The 16,252-nt window shown below is 56.0% G+C and overlaps 1 protein-coding gene across 1 annotated transcript in view; it reads right to left on the reverse strand.

Annotated features, from left to right (window-relative positions):
* Positions 1-16,252, reverse strand: part of ALPL (alkaline phosphatase, biomineralization associated) — a 53,452-nt gene that overhangs the window by 12,303 nt on the left and 24,897 nt on the right. Inside the window, exons 2-5 of the mRNA XM_079778405.1 lie at positions 5,760-5,933; positions 1,985-2,104; positions 1,570-1,685; positions 252-426 (exon numbers count right to left, since the gene is read on the reverse strand). Coding sequence (XP_079634531.1) covers positions 252-426; positions 1,570-1,685; positions 1,985-2,104; positions 5,760-5,820 — 472 coding nt within the window. The 5' untranslated portion in view covers positions 5,821-5,933. The remainder of the gene's footprint in view (positions 1-251; positions 427-1,569; positions 1,686-1,984; positions 2,105-5,759; positions 5,934-16,252) is intronic.

Consider the following 16,252-nt stretch of genomic DNA (forward strand, 5'->3'; position numbering starts at 1 on the left):
CGTTTTACAGGGGGATGAATAGCCTCAGGGAGATGCTCCAGGACCAGGACCCACACCGGAGTGGGTTCCTACACCACCCGCCTTCCTGTCCTGGGCGGGATCCCATGAATAGTTCAGACTCTCAGAATCGGAGCTGGAAGAGCCCTGCAGAGCACCTTTTTCCTACCCTCTCCCCATTGTACAGTTGGGAAGACTGAGGCCCAGACAGGTCACAGAGCTGGGCCCCATTCCCCACCACTACCCCCACTCACCGGCGTCCTTGGCCCAGCGCAGGATGGAGGTGACCTCGTTCCCCTGAGTGGTGTTGCAGTGGGAGCGCTGGGTGGCCGCGCTCACCCCCACGGTGCCCTCATTGGCCTTCACCCCACACAAGTAGGCAGTGGCGGTGCCCGCGCTGTCGGGGACCTGAGCATTGGTGTTGTATGTCTGCAGGTAGGGAAGGAGGGTTGGAAGATGGCCAGGCCCTGGCTCACCCTGCTGCCCACCGACCCCCACTCCCACCATGGGGCCTGGGCATGAGGGAGACAGAGAGGTCTCCCACAGCCTTGGCTGAGCCTTGCTGCCCACTGAGGTCCCCCCAGAGCCACAGCATCACCTAGCTGCCCGCTTCCTGCCCCCACTCCCTCTGCCCTGGCAGCCAGGGCAGCAAAAAGGAGCAGGAAGGCCACTCTCCAACACGTGGAAGCGTTTGGCAGAGGAGAGGGGCTGGGCCAGCTAGGCCTCTCTCTGAGTCTGGGACTGTAGGAGCCAGCAAGGGGGAGGGGAAGGCAGGTGAGTTCCGAAGAAGGGAAAGATGAGGGGCGGGAGGCTTAGTTCTTGAAGGGGGTCCGGGGGAAAGCGAGGGGGAGGCAGGATCTAGAATGGGGACATGGGGACGAGGCCTTCTCCTGCTTCAGACCTCTAGTAGAGACCCTGAGACTGTCTCCCTTCCCCACCAGCCTGAGAGCTCCTTGAAGGCACAGAAAACATCAGCCAGTCCCTGCTATTCCCTGGGAGTGTCGCAAGCATGTCAAACTCGTTTATTACACGAGGCATGCGGCCCGCCAGCAGCAAGTTTGACGTGCTTGGTCTAGAGGATCTTTATTTCAGAACACCACTGCCCACGATGGCGACACCAGTAACAACAGCTACCACGTCATCGAATTAACGTCCCAAGCCACCTTGGGGGAGAATGAATGCAACAGAACCACGTGGATGAATAAATACCGCCCGATTCCCTTTATATCAAGTACAAACGCAGGGACAGCTAGTCTACGGGTGGGCGGGCGGGGGCTCGGGCTGCGACGGGCCGCGGCCTCTGGTCGCTGTCATGTTCATCCACCCGGATGCCAGTTATCCCGACACGGGCAGTTTGTGAAAACCCACGCGGTGCGCGTGTGCGCTTTTCTCTTGTATGTTATTCTTCAATCGATTTTTAAGAATCAATGAGCTACGCCCTCAAAATAAAGTTGTGGGAAGTAGCTGCTGCTGCTCCCATTTCACAGTAGGGCCTTGGAGGCGCCAGGAGGGCCGAGCACTTGGCCCTCCCTCTCCTGCGAGCGGCACGTGGAGGCGGGGGCTGGAGCTCACCTTGGAGAGGGCCACGTGCGGGAACTTGTCCATCTCCAGCCTGGTCTCCTCCCCGGTGTTGTGGTGCAGCTGGCCCTTGAGGATGCGGGCGGCCGTCACCGTGGAGACGCCCATCCCTGTGGAGGGGAAAAGGGGGCCTCAGCCGCTCCGGCCATTCTCCTCGGGCACCCAGGGCTCTCTGGTTCGGTGCCGACTCAGGCCGGGCACCGGGCACCAGAGAATGGCTCTGGGAATGTGACTGGGCTCCCCTGCCCTCCCCAGACCCTCAGGGGAGCGCCTCGTACAGCCGGTCTCATGGGTCCACAGCCTGGCCCCAGGGCTCCCCTCAGCCTCTTCAACACAGTCCCCTTCACCTCGGCCTGGCCCTGTGGCCCCCACCCTAGTGTGCAGCCCCTCCCTCGGGCTCCGGCCTCACCATCTCCCAGGAACATGATGGTATTCTTAGCCACGTTGGTATTGAGGTTCTGAAGGCTCAGGGCATGTTTCAGGGTCTGCTGAGCTTGGTCTCTCCAGTACTTGGGGTTTTTCTCTTTCTCTGCACAGACAGAAAAGCAGAGTCATTTGGCAGGGGGTGGGCCTAGCTTCTCACCCCCAGACTTACAGGTACCTCAGCTTCTCATACCTGAGGGCAGGGTGCCAGGACTTGGGGAGGGAGCAGTAGGTGCCCATCTGACAGTCGTGGTGTGGTTTGTACACCTATTTCTGTCTAATCCTCCAAACAAGCCTGTGGACCTGGGTCTTCTCCCCACATCTCAGAATGAAGAAACCAAGGCTCAGAGACACCAAGTGACCAGCCCAAGGCCACACAGCACTGGCAGACACTGGCAGAGCGGAGTTCCACTCCAAAGCCCAGGCTCTTTCCTCCCACCCCGTAGAGGGACATTTCTGCTAAGGCAGCAAGTGAATTGGGCTGGCGCGAGATTAGGAAGGTAATGTTTAAGCCGTTCAAGAGAACAAACTACTTACAACTGCGGGAGTCCCCAGACGTCTCAGTCATCAATTATAAACTCTGCGTGGCTTACTGATTAAAGTAGGCTCAGCAGGAACCTGGCTTAGTGCTGGAAAGTGAAACTTGTCTTTTGTTTAAAGACTTGCCTTTTGTTTAAGGAACCAAATGGAAAGAGCTACGCACAATCTCACTCCTGTCAGGATAATTTAGCACGTTCTGAATCCCCAAACTTGAGATAAAATGGAATCAGGAATGCTCTCTTTTCTTCCTCTTTCTCCCTCTCCCTCTCCCTCTCCCTCGCCTGTGCTGTGTCCAGTAGTCAATCCTCCAGTGGAAAGAACACAGCTGTGGTGTCTGTCGAACCTCAATTGCCCCCCTTCCCCACATGGCTGTGCCAAGTCCCGGCTGTGTAGACGAGTCACCTCCCTGAGCCTCAGTTTCCCCCCCTTCAAATGCGTTGTCTGTACCTTCCTCTCAGGATGAGGAGTGGATTAGGCAGTGACTCACTGGGCCCACAGGAGAAAATGAAAAGCGCCCCCCGCCCCCCAGTAATTCCACCCCCAGACCTGGACTCCCATGTTTTTCCAGAGGCCCCGCTCCCTGTCCCTGGGCGTCAGGGGCCTTCCCGTGCCTGCTGGGCTCCCCTCTGTACTCGGGCCCCTTAAACCAGCGCATCGGGGTACAGAAGCCGGGAGATATGCCTCCCGGTCATAGAAGGAAGGCTGAGGCCGGGAGGAGCGGGAGAGTCTTGTCCAAGGCCAAGCTGCATATTTGTGGGCTGAGGACACGCGCCTCACCCCTGGGCCCAGCTCAGGCCTGCGCTGCCCTGCAGGGCCTCCAGGCAAGTGCCAGGAGCCTTGCACACAGCAGCCTGGTGGGCGGCCACCGTATTTCCTCCACGTTATGAGATGCAACAGGGGGCATCGAGTTTAGAGCTAGAAAAGAAAAACAGGAAACCCACACAGCTAGGGGCTGTGCCCCTGCCTCAGGTGGGGGAGGAGGCAGAAGGAAGCCACTCTTGGCCTCAAGCCTTGGGCGCATCCACACTTCACTCCCTCCCCCCAAGAGGTCTCCCCTTATGTCACCCCCCCAACCCCTTAGCCCACCACCTTCCCCTGGCAGCCCCCAGCACTGCCTCTCTCCTGAAGGTGTCTGCTGAGCTCACTAACTTCAGACCCCAGGCAAAGTGGGGGACACAGCTACCTACAGCAGTGCTAGGACTGAATGAGGCAAAGCCTGGGATCCCACTGGCTCAGGAGACCCCCCACCCCCACCACAGTGCCCAGCTGTGGTCCAGGAGCTTCTTTGGCCATTTGGGTGCCACCTGGTGGTGATGCACTCCTACCCTTCCCGGCACCTGCAGCTGCCGCCCCACTCGCCCTGCACCTGCTGCTCCTTCCCCCACAAGCTCTGCCACCAGTTTGCCCAGTTCCCCGCTGCGCTGCTCCCTGCGGAACCGGGCCATTCTCACCAGAGCCCTCCCAGGGCTTGCCCCTCAGTCCGGTTCAGTGGATGCCAACCGGACTTCATTGTCAGAGAACCCAGTGAAGCCACGACGGCTTTGGACAATTGAATATCAGGAGGCCATTGTTTTCACAGCCCATTTCTTTTTCGGCTCTAATCACCGTGCAACGCTATACTTGTCAGCTTACAGCACGTACTGTGGGATTTTGTTTATGTGAAATTCAAAAGGCAAACCTCGTCTGTGCCGGCAGGAATGTACCTACTGGTAGTCACTTCCTTCGGCGTGGGGGTTGGGAGGGCAGGGAGAGCCCCTGGGTGTCCCGTGCCTGGAAGTGCTCTTCCTTGATCTGGGCGGGGCTTACGTGGATCTAAAACTGTATCGATAACTAACTTGGTGTAAGTGACACCGAAGGTTTTTAAGAAGAAAGAAAACACTGTGTATCACTCTGCACACTCATCATAGTGGCTAAAACGAAACATCACACACAAAAAAACCTGAATTGCTGAATTTTTTTTTAATTGCTGAATATTTGAAGGTTTTTCATTTCACCACTTTTTCATTCTTTTTCCTTTTCATCCATCTGCTCACCTCTCACCAGCTGGGTGCTGAGAAAGCAGGGACTCAGTCTTGGGTCCCCAAAGGTACCCACGGAAAGGCACCCTGGGGTCCCAGAGGGAGCGACAGCCTGGGAGCCCAGCAGCTCAGGTTCTCATCCCAGCTCTGCACTGACTCGCTGGGTGACCTGGCAAGGCCGGTCCTTCTCTGTACCCCGGTTTTCTGGTCTGTTTAAATATCTCCTCCCTAATAGCCCCCCTCCCTGCTGGACACTGTGACTGTACCCCGTCCTTCCCACAATAGCCTCGAGGAATTGTCTCCACTGGACAGATGGAGAAATTAAGGCTCAGTGAGGGCGGTGGGGGTGCTTCCAGCCACGTGGTGGATGGAGCCGGGAAGGCTCCCCGCTCTAATCACAGATTCTGAAATGCTGGAAACAACAACAAACCCAACTCAAAACAATGAAAACAGTACATAGCTTGAAAAGGGAGGAAAAGAGGGAAGGGGTCTACCCGGAAATTCAAAACCAGAGACGTAAACAGGAGCGGATGCTGAGGACCCTGGGATGTAAGGCAAGATGCAGGTCTAGGTTGAAGCTGTTTCATGTGCATGTTAGACCTCGGAGCTATGGAAGGGACAGGGAAAGAAGCCAGTCATGAGAAATGTGAACTCGACTCCAGAGCTGAGCCAGTGCTAAGTGGGCTCTGAGATTATGGCATAAGAACCTCGAACTGAGAAATTAACATAAAAACGTATCTAGAACTCATTGAAAAATCTGATATAATCTGCACTGTAGAAACACTTCCATATGACTGTCCAATAGAAAACAAGAAAACGAACTCCTGTTGGAGAGGAGTTCACCAGCAACAGTTACAAACCACAAGGAGATGCACTCACTACTCCAGGAGCTAAGCAGACAAAACCGACAGGAGTCTTAGCGTACCACGCCTTGGGAGAGTTTATCGAATAAGTTATATTTCAGGTTGTAGAGAGATGAGAGAAGAGAAACCTCAATTAAAGAACAAGAAAATACAAAGCAGGGAAGCGTGACCGACAACACAAGCATGTGCAGTAGCCGAGCTGGGACTTCCCATTCTGAACATTTGTTTCCTGCTCTTAAATACTTTGGGTGATTCTGTGACCCTGAACATAGGCAATGCCCTCATCCTACCCCGCCTGCACCAGGTCTTCCCGCCCTCCGTCTGTGCCCCCCAATCCTACCTGGCACTAAGGAGGTGGTGAGGCAGGTGCCAATGGCCAGCACCAAGAATGGTGAAATCATGATGCGCTCCAAGCCCTGCTCTCTCTCTGGAGCCCAGAGGTACAATCCGCGTGGGTGGGAGGGGTGGGCTGGCAGTGGTCAGCCGTTAGCTGATGTTAGCTGATGTTCCGATCCTAAAAATGAAAAACAAAAACTTTTTTAAGAAGACACGTGGGCCACAGCTCCAGAGTTCATATGTTCATTTACTTAATTCCTTTGTTGGTTCATTCATTCACTAAGTCTTTGTTGAGCACCACAAGCCAGACCTGGGGATGCCAACCTAGGTGGTCTCTCCCTCAGGAAGCTTAATCACACGGCGGTAGAATCATGAATGAGTGCCATGCCACAGAGTGGTTCCCTCCCATTTCCCAAATGAACGCTCACTGTCAGTCCACCGGAACCCACCAGAGTTGGGGCGTTCTGCGCACTGCTCCTCAAATTGTAGCACGAGTCAGAACCTCCTGCGGGGCTTGTTAAGCTAGACTCTGCCCCCTATCCCCATCCTCGACCGGAGATTCTGACCGCATTGCCAACAAGCCCCCGGGCGACGCCCCTGCTGTCGGCCCATGGACCACACCTTGCAAAGACTGTTCTAGAACATCAGTCTTCAGGCTCTTGATTACCTGTGACCCGAGAACGTCAGAGACAAAAAAGGAGCCCACCCTTTCTTAGAGGGACGCCTACGTCTGCTACCTCCTCCTCCAAAGCTTGTCCTTTACGGTGAGAGAGAAAAACCACAGAAGTGGCGCTCGGAAAAGGCTGGCTGGGAAGGGTGGCCATTTCTGGGTAGTCACCTTACAGATTTTTTTTCTCAGCGTTTCCCCAGTTTTCTTCTGCGTTGAGATGTTACCTTTATTCTTTTGTGGAAATGTGAACAGATGCTCGGGGAGTTCCACATCCTTGCCAACACTGGGGCTTTTCTGCGCGCGCACACAGGAAGGATTTGGGGCGATTCTTTCCTTCCCCTCCCCTCCCGCCTGAGAGCACTGGCTTCCGACTGATGTAAAGATGTTCTGTGCCAACCAGGGGGCACCGACAAGCAAGGCAGAGCCCCTGGCAGCTCCCAGCGTGGTGGGTGCGACCAGCGGGGAAGAATGACTGCTTCCCACCCATGGAGCGAGGCACCTGCAGTGATGGCGACGGCATGACGTTCAGAGGCAGGGTCCTGGCATGAGGGACCATGCTGGGGGCTTCCTGGCGTCAGCTTTAAACTATTTTGAATAATAAGTTACTGCATCGATGTTGTATATTAATTTAACAACATTTTTTACGATGTTGGGATTTACTCTAGAAATGTTTAGAAGCTACGGTAGAATAGAAATAATTATAAAACACCCGGAACCCCACCATTCAGTGCTGAGTGCCTGCTGTTAGTAGTTCCATGTCGGGGCCGAAACCGGTCTGGCTCAGTGGATAGAGCGTCGGCCTGCGGACTGAAAGGTCCCAGGTTCGATTCCGGTCAAGGGCATGTACCTTGGTTGCGGGCACATCCCCAGTAGGGGGTGTGCAAGAGGCAGCTGATAAATGTTTCTCTCTCATTGATGTTTCTGGCTCTCTGTCCCTCTCTCTTCCTCTCTGTAAAAAATCAATAAAATATATTTTTTTTAAAAAATTAAGAAAAGAAGTTCCATGTCGGCTATTTCAGTTCTGCCTTCCCTTTCTCCACTGCCAAGCTGGGTGTTTAAGGAGCCAGGAAGCGGGGGGAGGCGGGGAGCACAGGGCTGTGCAATTGGACGGCGTGTCTGGTGAACTCGGGGTGTTTCGTGGGATGCGGTGCCGGTGGACCCTCGCCTCTGGGCACTGGGGTGGGTGCAGCATGTACGGTTTTAAGGTTGACTCAACCTCACTTTTTCCGGAGGTAGAGTGCTTCTTACCGATCATGACACTCGAGCCACGCAATGCTGTGCACCCTGCTGTTTCCCGTGTGAAAGAGACTGTAAAAGGGACCACTCCAAAATGGAGTTGGAGCTGCCATCCCAGAGGGCCTGCCTTGCACGCCTCACTCCTCACACGGGTGGAGCCTTAGAACTGGGCGGGGCCTGAAGCAGCGCTGTGGCGAAATAGCTGTTTGCAAAAACGACAGGAAAGCAGGCATTGTGACTATCACTCTGACCGAGAATTAACGGCACTCTTCACAATTACCATCGCTCCGCCAGGTTAGCTGCACCTGCAGAGAAATTCCTTCCCTCCACTCCTGTAACTATTCCCCTTCCCTTTCTCAGAAATCCCCTTGCCGTCAACTCCTAATGCTTCCCAGTATTGCAATTCTTCTTTTTATAAAGGATTTAATTATTACTATTATTTTTTAAAAACATTTTTATTGATTTCAGAGAGGAAGGGAGAGGGAGAAAGAAACATCAATGATGAGCCGAAACCGGTTTGGCTCAGTGGATAGAGCGTCGGCCTGCAGACTCAAGGGTCCCAGGTTCGATTCCGGTCAAGGGCATGTACCTTGGTTGCGGGCACATCCCCAGTGGGGGGTGTGCAGGGGGCAGCTGATTGATGTTTCTCTCTCATTGATGTTTCTAACGCTTTATCCCTCTCTCTTCCTCTCTGTAAAAAATCAATAAAATATATATATATAAAAAAGAAACATCAATGATGAGAGAGAATCACTGATTGGCTGCATCCTGCACACCCTCTACTGGGGATCGAACCCCGGACCCTTCAGTCAGCAGTCCGACTCTCTGTTCACTGAGCCAAACTGAGAGGGCTACCATTCCTTTTGGATCTCAAATGCTTGTTGCCTCTCACCTTGACTTTTTTTATTTTTAGGTGAACATTCCCAACCAATGGAAGAGTCATTTTAATCTCGGTTTTGGTGGAAATCATCACATTATTTCCTATAACTAGGGAATTAATTGATAAAGGGTGGCGGTGGCACTATCTGTGGCATTAAAACCAGACGTCAAAACAGTGGTGCGGATGGAGCTCACACACAGCATGGGGTGAAGAGTGCAAAGAAGAAGATGCAGTTCCCTGTGTGTAAACGTAGGCCACACCCTCATACAGAAAACAGCATCATTCCCGAGGACACATACACATTCAAGGCCATGTTCAACCCATTAACATGAGGACCTGGGGGAGCTGTGAGGGGCAGGGAGCAGGAATGAAGAGGGAAATGAATAAACAAGAAGTGAGCTCATGACAGTCCACCATACTCTGAGACATGACTTACTCAACTCTCTCCGCACCAAGGGTCCACAGCAAACAATGGGGAAGGAAAAGGAGAGTGGAGGGCAGCCCCAGGGGGTCTGGAGGCTCATCCAGCCCCCAACGGTGGCACTTGCTTGTCTCTCTTCTCTGTTGGACTGACTGCTTTGTGACAGAACAGACCATCGAACCCATCTCTGAATCTCTAGCCCACGCACAGCCCTGTGAATGCGGACTGAGTGGAAGACCCCATGGTAATGGCTGGAATGTTCTGGATGGGACATTGAGATGGGCTTGTCCTGGAAACGGGCAGGTGCCTTCTCCCATGGCCTCCACTTGGAAAGGAGAGGGGGAGGGAATCCAGGAAGCCAGTCTCCCCTGCTGGCTCCCCTTTATCGCCCCCACCCCCACCCCCACTCAGAGGCTCCAAGTCTGCAATCTGGCAGCCCTGGGTGACGGGCTCCGTGGGGCCCAGTCTGGGGCTGCGGGGGACCCGGCTGCCCACCACCCTCTGCCAATGCTCTGCCAGCTCAGAATGGAGCATCCGAGTGTGCGCCAACCCCATCACCCCCACTCCCAGCCGGTCCGTCTCTGCCAGGCTCCCAGCTACGTGCCCTGATTATTCATGACAAGTGTGCAGAAGCCCTGGCGGAGCCCGGAGCCCGGGGAGAAGGAGCAGCTACTTGGCAGGTCAGGGGAGGGAGCGAGGGGCTGGCCTTGGCCCTGAGTCAGCATCCTGGGGCAGAAGGCACGGGAGCTCCGGGAGTTGGGCAAAAAGCCAGCCCTGGGCTGGGTCTCAAAAGGCCCCGGACAAATGACAGAATAATGGAACTGATAAACATCACTACCGCTTCTCGGGCACTCTTGTACCCAGCCTTGGGCTGCGATCTGTGACCTCACTCCATCTTCCCGAGTGTTGTTAGCCCGCCCCCGTCCCCCCATTTTAATTTAGGAAAGTGAGCGAAGCTTGTGCACGGCCAAGTGCCACTCAACCCCGGCTGACGCAACTTCTCTGGGCCTCAGTTTCCCCGCCACGGAAAGGTGCCCGCCCTTTCCCTGCCCCACAAGAGCAAACAGAAGCGAAAGGAGTTTAGGCAGGAGGCTGGCAGCAGAGTCGGGCCAGGTGAGCTCTCCTACCTGAGCGGCCTGGCCAGGCGGCAGGTGAAGAGGCACAGCAGGACCAAGGCCAGAGCCAGGAGGAGGAGGCTGAGGACCCCGGTGAGGACCATGTCCAGGGTGGGGGTCAGGAGGGCCATCTTGAGGTGAGGAGGGTCTCCACCCCTATACAGGCCTGGCCACACTCGCCTTGGACGCTCACGCCAAAGCCCTGGGTCAGTGGCCAGCCAGTGTGACCTGGCTTTGTCCCCAGGTTAATCTCCGGGGATTAGCCCAGGAGGGATGAAATGGGCGGGGACTAGCCCACAAAGCTCCCCTCCCCCAGCCCAGGCCTTTCACACCGGCTGCTGGTTCACTCATTCTTCATTCCCACACCTTTACTGCGCACCTGCTGTCTGCCCAGCTCTGTCCTAGGCACTCAGGGCTCAGAGGGAAGAGGGCAGACACAGTCTCTGTCCTCTTGGACGGTCCTGGCCGGCGAAGGTAGACAAGCACCTACTGTGCACCAGCGCTGCGCTGGCACCTGGTGGGGTAAAAACAACAGCAGGAAAGGGACCCTGGTCTGCACGGCCTGGGAACTGGGCCGGCACCAGTCTCGCAGGGGCGCAGCGAGGCTCAGTCAGGTCCCTGCCAGGTGTCCGCCCAGAGCCTGTGGTCACCAAGAGGCAGGCTGCAAGTAGCGGAGCGGCATGCCGCCTGCCTGCAGGGGCCTGAAGTGCGCCCTCCCCGTTTTCATTTTCTCTTGGGTTCCCACATCTCATGAAGTCAGGATGGTGAGTATGGTTCCCATTTTACAGACTCAGAAACTGAGGCTCAGAGAAGTGAAGCCGCTTGCCACATGCAGAGCCTGGAAGGAAAGCCTCCCTGCCTCTTTGGGCACCGCAGACCCCATGGTACAAGTACCCGGGATCGGGGAGATGCTTTCACCCTGTCGGTGCCAAGGGAGGTCCTCTCTTCCTGGCCCCAGAAAGGCCACTGAAGTCTCCATGGGAACAGGAAAACCAGTGACATTACTCTATCAAACCTTCTTCTTTCTCGATTATCCCTTAACTTGAATTGCATCAGGTCCTCACCACATCCTGGTGATAAAAGGCAGGGTGGGGTTATTAGCCTCACTGACATATGAGGACACGGGCGTAGCAGTGGAGTCATTCGGTTAAGTAGCATAGCCAGCAGATGAGGTCCAGGCCCCGCTCCATCACTTCCCGGCCTCGGGATGCTGGGTGGGTCCCTGCACCTCTGAGCCTCCCTCTCCCGCTGAGGAAAGCACCTATGGTGTGGTGAGCTCGGTATCACATCGCTGACCTTGGCTTAATCCTCACTAACCACCTGGAGAGAGAGCCAGGGACAGTTGTCACTCTTCTCAGGTGAGGGAATGAAGGGAAGGTAACCCAGGGCCACAGAGATGGAAGGCACTGAGCCAACCCCTGCACAGGGACCCGAGAAGTCACCCCTGCCACAAGCTCCCTCCACCACAGGCACACTCCCCCTCCTCCCCCTCCCTCTTTGCTCCCGGGCCTGGGCCCCCCTATAAAGCTCCACCCCCAGCCAGCCTAATAACTCCATCTGAGACCCAGGGAGTGTCAACTCGTGCTTCCAGGGCGCCTAGGTGGGGTCAGGGGGAGCCCCGGTCCAGAGATCACGCTCCGGGAATGTCTGGGCTGGGGAGGGTCCTCTGAGCAGCTGTCCCCAAATGTACGGAGCACAAACATCACTTGGTGTGACTGGGGACAAAGTCTTATTCCCAAGTGTTACCCGGGAGGGGTAGAGACTGGGAAGTGTGTGAGGGAACTTCCTGGGGCGATGGAAGTGTCTTTACAAGATCTGGGAGGTAGTTACACGCCCATATGCTACAGGTAACAGTTTGTCTGGTGCCTAAGAACCCCACCTGCTGCATCTTTGGGTGTTGTGAGGGTCTGATAAGAATTGAGTTAAGGGAGTGTTGGGGGAGGAGGAAAAGGTTTAGTTTAATAGAGTGACTGTACTCAAATTTAAGAAGAGAAATTAAAGAGACATGACTCCCTGTTCCCCCCACCCCATGCCTACTCACTCAGAATCTCACAGGCAAACTGTGCCTTAGAGATTTTCCCATTGGCCAGATGGTTAGACTGAGGCTCCAAGAAAAGGAAAGACTTACCCCGGCCTCCCAGCTCCTAATCCTGATAGACACACACAGGGAACAGTCAGAACCAGCCCGGAGCCAACGGGGAGCCAGGCCTCTGGGCTGTCGGCTGGGCCTTCTTGGCTCTTGCAAGGAGCTGTGGCTGAGAAGTGCTGAGTGTCCTCTGAGCTCTCAGGGGGTGGAGGGGAGAGAAAAGGGGGGAATGGAATAGGGGTTGGGGGTTCCTGCAAGACCAAAGTGGGCTGCGGTAGCTGCCCAGGAGAGGGAGAGCGCGCGGCTGAAGACGGGCCCAGGAACGCTCCAGCTCAGGGTCAGGGATAGGAGACATGCCCCTGTCTCAGCCAAGCCCAGTGTCTCTGGCAAGCCTGGTTGGCCGGCACTCGATTCATTCACTGTCGGAATTATTTATGGCTGCCATGAGGCAGCCTCTGAGTGCAGGGCCCAGAAGGGAATTCGTGGTGGTCAGCGTGGGCTGCAGGTCAGACCAAAGGAGGGACTTCCCCCAGGGGGCAGTGGGCCAGGTGCTGGGCATGGAGCACAGCTCAGACCTCTGGCTGCTGACAGCCGGTCAGCAGAACACAGGAGTGGGAGTGTGCAGGGCGGCTCGGTGGCAGCCTGCCTGCTTCCAGGCCATTTTGTTGTAAAGGCTCTGATGAGGTGCCAGCTGTCCCGCGTGCACCTCCAGCCTCTGCACACTGCGTTCCTGGTCTGGAATGTTCCTTGCTGTTCACCCGATGAAGTCCTCCCACCACCCCTTTCACCTCGACCTCAGCTCTGTGGAACTGCCCCACCCCACCCCAGCCCAGCCCAGCCCAGCCCGGCAGCAATTATAGCTCCTCTCCCAGGCGCCCAGAACCCCAGGAGGCACTTGAGACCTGGTTGAATTGATCAGACTCCGTGTTGCCTCCTCCCTATGGTGTGAGCTCCTAGAGAGCAGGGATCTGGCTCTGAGGATGGTGGCCGCCCCCGGGCAGGCGGAGCCTGATTCCCGGCCCCCTGGGTGGGGGTGTCCGGCCCGCTGAGTGGGGGTGTCCATAGGTGGGGGGAAGGGTGGCGGGGTCCATGGTGACTGGCTGCAGAGGCCGCTCAGCGGCAGTAAGAGCTAGCTCTGGAGCCAGGGCTCCAGGTTCGGATCCTGCCTCTGCCCGTCTCAAGCTGGGGAGTTCAGGGCCAGTGACCCCTCGCCTCTGTGCCTCAGGTGTCCCACCTGCAAAGTGGGAGAGCAATAGAAGCCAGAGGGTGTTGGAGGGATTCTAGGAGTTCATACATGGAAAGGCTTAAAGCAGAGCCCAGGTCAGGGTCAGTGTTCAATGAATGTTGGCCAGCGGCTATGGTCACGGGGTGGGGAGGATGGACTGATGGGCAAGTGGGCAGACGAGGGGCTGTAGCTGAGAATGGGCAGGCCCTTCTCTGCCCACTCGGCCAGGTGGCCATTTGCCGACCTGCTCACGTGGGAGACCCGCAGGGTCTTTCGAGATCTAAGATTCTAGGAACCTAAGCTCACCCGCCTGCTGTGCACCTCCACTTGGTGTGGGTATCTGATTAAGGGGTAGAGGTTCCAGCTCTTACAGTCAAAGGGGTCTGTCTGTGTTTCCTGAGAGAACCAGATCTGTATGTCTGTCTCTGTCTGTCTCCGTCTCTCTCTCTCTCTCTCTCTCTCTCTCTCTCTCTCTCACACACACACACACACACACACACACACACACACACACACACACAGATTCGCGTGGGAGCCTGGTGCTTTCTTTTCCTCTTGGCGGACGGATAGAGAGAACACCCAGGGTCAGCCCGGAAGGTTCCATGGAGCGGTGGGCAGACAGCCGGCTGGAGGGGTTGAGAGGAACAGAGAGAGGGGACGCTCCTGACAGGAGGACCCGCATGTGCAAAGGCGAGGAGGCAGCAATGCAGGATTGAGGTCAGGGAGAAAGACAGGAGCCGACAGTTGGCGACAGAGGCAGCCTGGACTGACCACAAAGGGCTTTGCTCCCAGAGCTCGGCCTGGTCGAGAGCAGCCCCTTTGCATGCCCGTCTCGTTGACAAGCCTCATCGCCAGCCCATTTTACAGGTGAGGGTGTTGACGCTCAGATCTCTGCCCCTTGCCCAAGGCCATGCGGCAGAGCTGGAACCAGAAGCTCCAAGGCTCTGGGTTCTGGAGTCAAATATTTTTTCTGGGGCTCCCTGAGGTGCCTGGCCCTGAGGGCAGAGGACTGGGCCAGTCAAAATTCAACTGGTGGGAGGAGAGCTGGCAGCCGGGAGGCGGGGAGGGGGGCCGGGCCCAGGGACAACGCTCCTCAGGCCTGCGTGGCTGGGGCGCCCACGCAGAGCAAGGTCAGGGAGGCTGCTCTATGGACACACAGGCTCCCACCATCCCACGGAGAGCCGTGTTCTGTTCCAGGCCACCTGGCTCGGAGCCAAGCCTGGAAGCTGGGAGGGGTGGGGGAGGGGTGTGTTTCTCTGAGATATTGGCCACCCCTCCTACTCTGGTCCTCAACACTCCTAGTGCAGGACCCTCTCAGGTGCTAGATGTGGCTCCCCCATCCCTGCTCTCACAATCCACAATAAGGAAGGCACAGAGAGGGTAGATGACCTCCCCAGGGTCACACAGCACCTGATGGCAGGATAGGTCTCCCATTAACCAGCTAAGAATTTGGGGAGCGTTTACTGGAAGTACAAGGTAGTCTGCAAGGCAACGTGGATGCCGGTGTCTTGGAATTCTAGACATTAATGATTTGTGTCAACTGAAGAGAACATTACAGACTATTCTAGAAAAATCCTTATGTTACTTACTCTGCCTTTGTATTCTTAATAATAGCGAACCTTTTCATAGCTCTTACTATGTGCCGGCATTGTTCTAAACACCGTGCCTATATTAACTCACTCAATCCCACAACAACCTATGAACTAGGCAATATTGTCCCTGGTTTTTAAAAAAAGAGGCACAGAGAGGGTAAGTAGCTTGCCCAAGGTGACAGGGCCAGTAAGTAACTAAGCCAGAATTCGGCGGTACCTGTGGATGTTCCTGTCTCCAGAGGAAAAGCGTCACCTCCTAAAGCCGCAGGCAAGACCTGAATGGAAGCACACTGTTCTCGCCGCCGTGTGTATATGGCGTGTGTGTGAGGAATGGGTTTCCTGCAGCTACTATTTGACTCACACTCACTGCACTCTTCCCAGATGGCATTTCACTGTGTGTGCACCACAGCCCCCGGAGGGAGGACATCCCCTTGTCCCTACTTTATTTTACTTATTTATTTTTATTCATTTCAGAGAGGAAGGGAGAGGGAGAGATAGAAACATCAATGATGAGAGAAAGCCATTGGTCGGCTGCCTCCTGCACGCCCCCTACTGGGGATCGAGCCCTCAACCGGGCATGTATGTACCCTTGACCGGAATCGAACCCGGGACCCTTCAGTCCGCAGGCTGATGCTCTATCCACTGAGCCAACCCGGCTAGGGCTATATTTTACAGAAGATGAGGTGACTTGCCAGAGGCCACATCTAAGACTGACCGAGTCCAGGTCCCTGAGCTGTGCACCACCCCTATGTGATCCTGGACACACACTCCTCCCCCACGACCCCTTCAGCTGGGCCTCGCGCGGGACACTGGACCACCCTGGCTCTCCCCGCTTCTGGCCCCCAGTGCCCACACACCCAGCAGCCCTTCCCTAGGAGAGGAACCTCCATTCCGCAGATGGCCTCACCCGGCCCTGGGAGAGGACACTGAGGCGGCTCTGGACTGTGGGGAAATGGGCCATGAACTTGTAGCTTGCTGGGTGGTGGCCAGCATAAGCAGCATCCCTGGGTGGCGTGTGCCGGGGGCTTGTAAATGCCCTGCTCGTGTCCGAGCAGGGAGCGCACTGATGCCTCCAGAGATAGCGCTGCAGCAGCTGGGCCTGTGGGTAACGCTGTCCTCACGTTCCCAGAGAAGCTTGCAGCCGGCGGAGGCTCCTGGCCACTACGGCCCTGACCTCCTCCGAGACCCTGGGAGGGAGCAGGGCAGGGGCTGCTCCCCAGACAAGAAGCCGAGGGCGCACAGCTTGGCAGAGACCCCCTGCTTACTGGCTTC

The sequence above is a fragment of the Cnephaeus nilssonii genome (genome assembly GCF_951640355.1).
Source record: "Cnephaeus nilssonii genome assembly, chromosome: 7".
Classification (NCBI taxonomy): domain Eukaryota; kingdom Metazoa; phylum Chordata; class Mammalia; order Chiroptera; family Vespertilionidae; genus Cnephaeus; species Cnephaeus nilssonii.